The sequence below is a fragment of the Penaeus monodon genome, chromosome 21 (genome assembly GCF_015228065.2).
Source record: "Penaeus monodon isolate SGIC_2016 chromosome 21, NSTDA_Pmon_1, whole genome shotgun sequence".
NCBI classification, from domain to species: Eukaryota; Metazoa; Arthropoda; class Malacostraca; order Decapoda; family Penaeidae; genus Penaeus; species Penaeus monodon.
The window spans coordinates 42,171,178-42,172,719 of record NC_051406.1 but is presented as its reverse complement, the minus strand read 5'-3'; the positions used below and the strand labels follow the sequence as shown (position 1 = coordinate 42,172,719).

The 1,542-nt window shown below is 47.5% G+C and overlaps 1 protein-coding gene across 1 annotated transcript in view; it reads left to right on the top strand.

Moving 5' to 3' along the window:
* Nucleotides 1-1,542, top strand: part of LOC119586511 — a gene marked incomplete in the record, with an annotated part of 6,864 nt that continues 5,322 nt past the window's right edge. Inside the window, 2 exon segments of the mRNA XM_037935252.1 lie at nt 1-664; nt 1,078-1,312. Coding sequence (XP_037791180.1) covers nt 456-664; nt 1,078-1,312 — 444 coding nt within the window.

Sequence of the window (1,542 nt, the reverse complement as noted above, 5' to 3'; positions counted from 1 at the left end):
ACGATGCAGTGCCCGATTGCCCGGGCCTATAACCAAGCCCTGTGGATACCCGATGCCTTAATTTCTTTCAATGAGCGCCCAGGAATGTGAAAATTTGTGAAATATCTTGCAATGCCTCTAAAAAGACGAATCTCTGCGTTATCTGAAATTCCGGTGGAGTTATGTGCTGTTTGTGGATAGCGTATATACTGCCTGTTGAATAAAAGGAGTGACAAGATCTGTCTGGGGAAGGGTAATGATCCATTTCGAATATTACATACACGATTTTTTTTCCTGGGGATCATGATAATATAGTTTAAGTTGCGGACATAGCTCATAAGTATTGGTAGGAACTTTTGTGGTGAACCAAAGCGTCACTGCGACATAATGCAACGGGGGTCAGTAGGAATAAAAGCTTTTCCGTTAGTAAATAGAACCGTGCTGAGGCCTTAATTGAACTGGACCAGCGACCCACCATGATGGACTTCTGCCTGCGTCCGAGACTCCACAGCGACGAGGAGAGCGAGGAGTCCCTTCCGCCATCGGCCTCTCTCCTCTCCTCTCCTGGGGACTCCGACGTCTTCCTGAAGGAGTCCGCCTTCGGAAGCTTCAACTCCGGCGCTTCCAGCCTCATCTGGCCCCAAGTCTCCCCGCGGCGCCTGAGGTTCCGCTCTTCGTCGTCAAGGTCAGTGGTCGCGGGATTTCGTGCTACGCCGAGCTCCTCTTGGGGCGACTGACGCTTATATTTCCACTCCGGGCGGGTAGATGCACAGGTAGATGGATAATCACATTTCCAGGTAGACAAAGATAGAGACAGGTGGATTTATGGATAGATTAGCGAACAGGCAGATAGATTAGAAAGAAGGCTAATAGGCTAAGAGGACAAACAAACAGATAGATGTATAAACAGAGAGAGACAGAAGTATAAAAATATAAAAAAGGAAAGGCTTGGAAAATACGACAAGCGAAACATTTAGTAAGGCAGATGGACAGGTAGCCAGGCAGACAGTCTTCAAACAAGCGCCCAAACAATAGAGCAAACCAAAAGCGCTCTCATGCCACACTATGAGACTGAGAGGGAAAAATCCTTCCTTGCAGCAGGTCGTCCCAAGTGAGTTCGAGCAGCGAATCGGACAAGCCGTCGCGCCAAGGATCTGTCAAGAGGATCGTACGCTCTCTCTCGGCCATCTTACGACCCAGCAGCGAATGGGACGACCTCGAGTTTATGCTGCAGCCGACCGCGTCCCTCCTCCACGAGGTGGGTGAAGCGCTGCTACACGTGTACCGGTCCAAAACTTTCCCGACGGAGGGTCTCAACGCTTTCCATCAGAAGGTGAGTTGCCTAGCGGGATTTGCGGAATGGGAAATGCGCTGTCGATTTAGATTTTTAAATCATTCAAGGATAAACCGAGAGTTTTTATAGAATGTTTTTGTTCATTTTAACTTTTCTCTTTGCTTGAGGATATGTATTGCATTATCTACACTTGAATTTTCTTGATTCAGATGTTATTTATGAGTCGCTGAAGTTTATTAGCGAATGGGACCAGGTTTACTAACGCAATT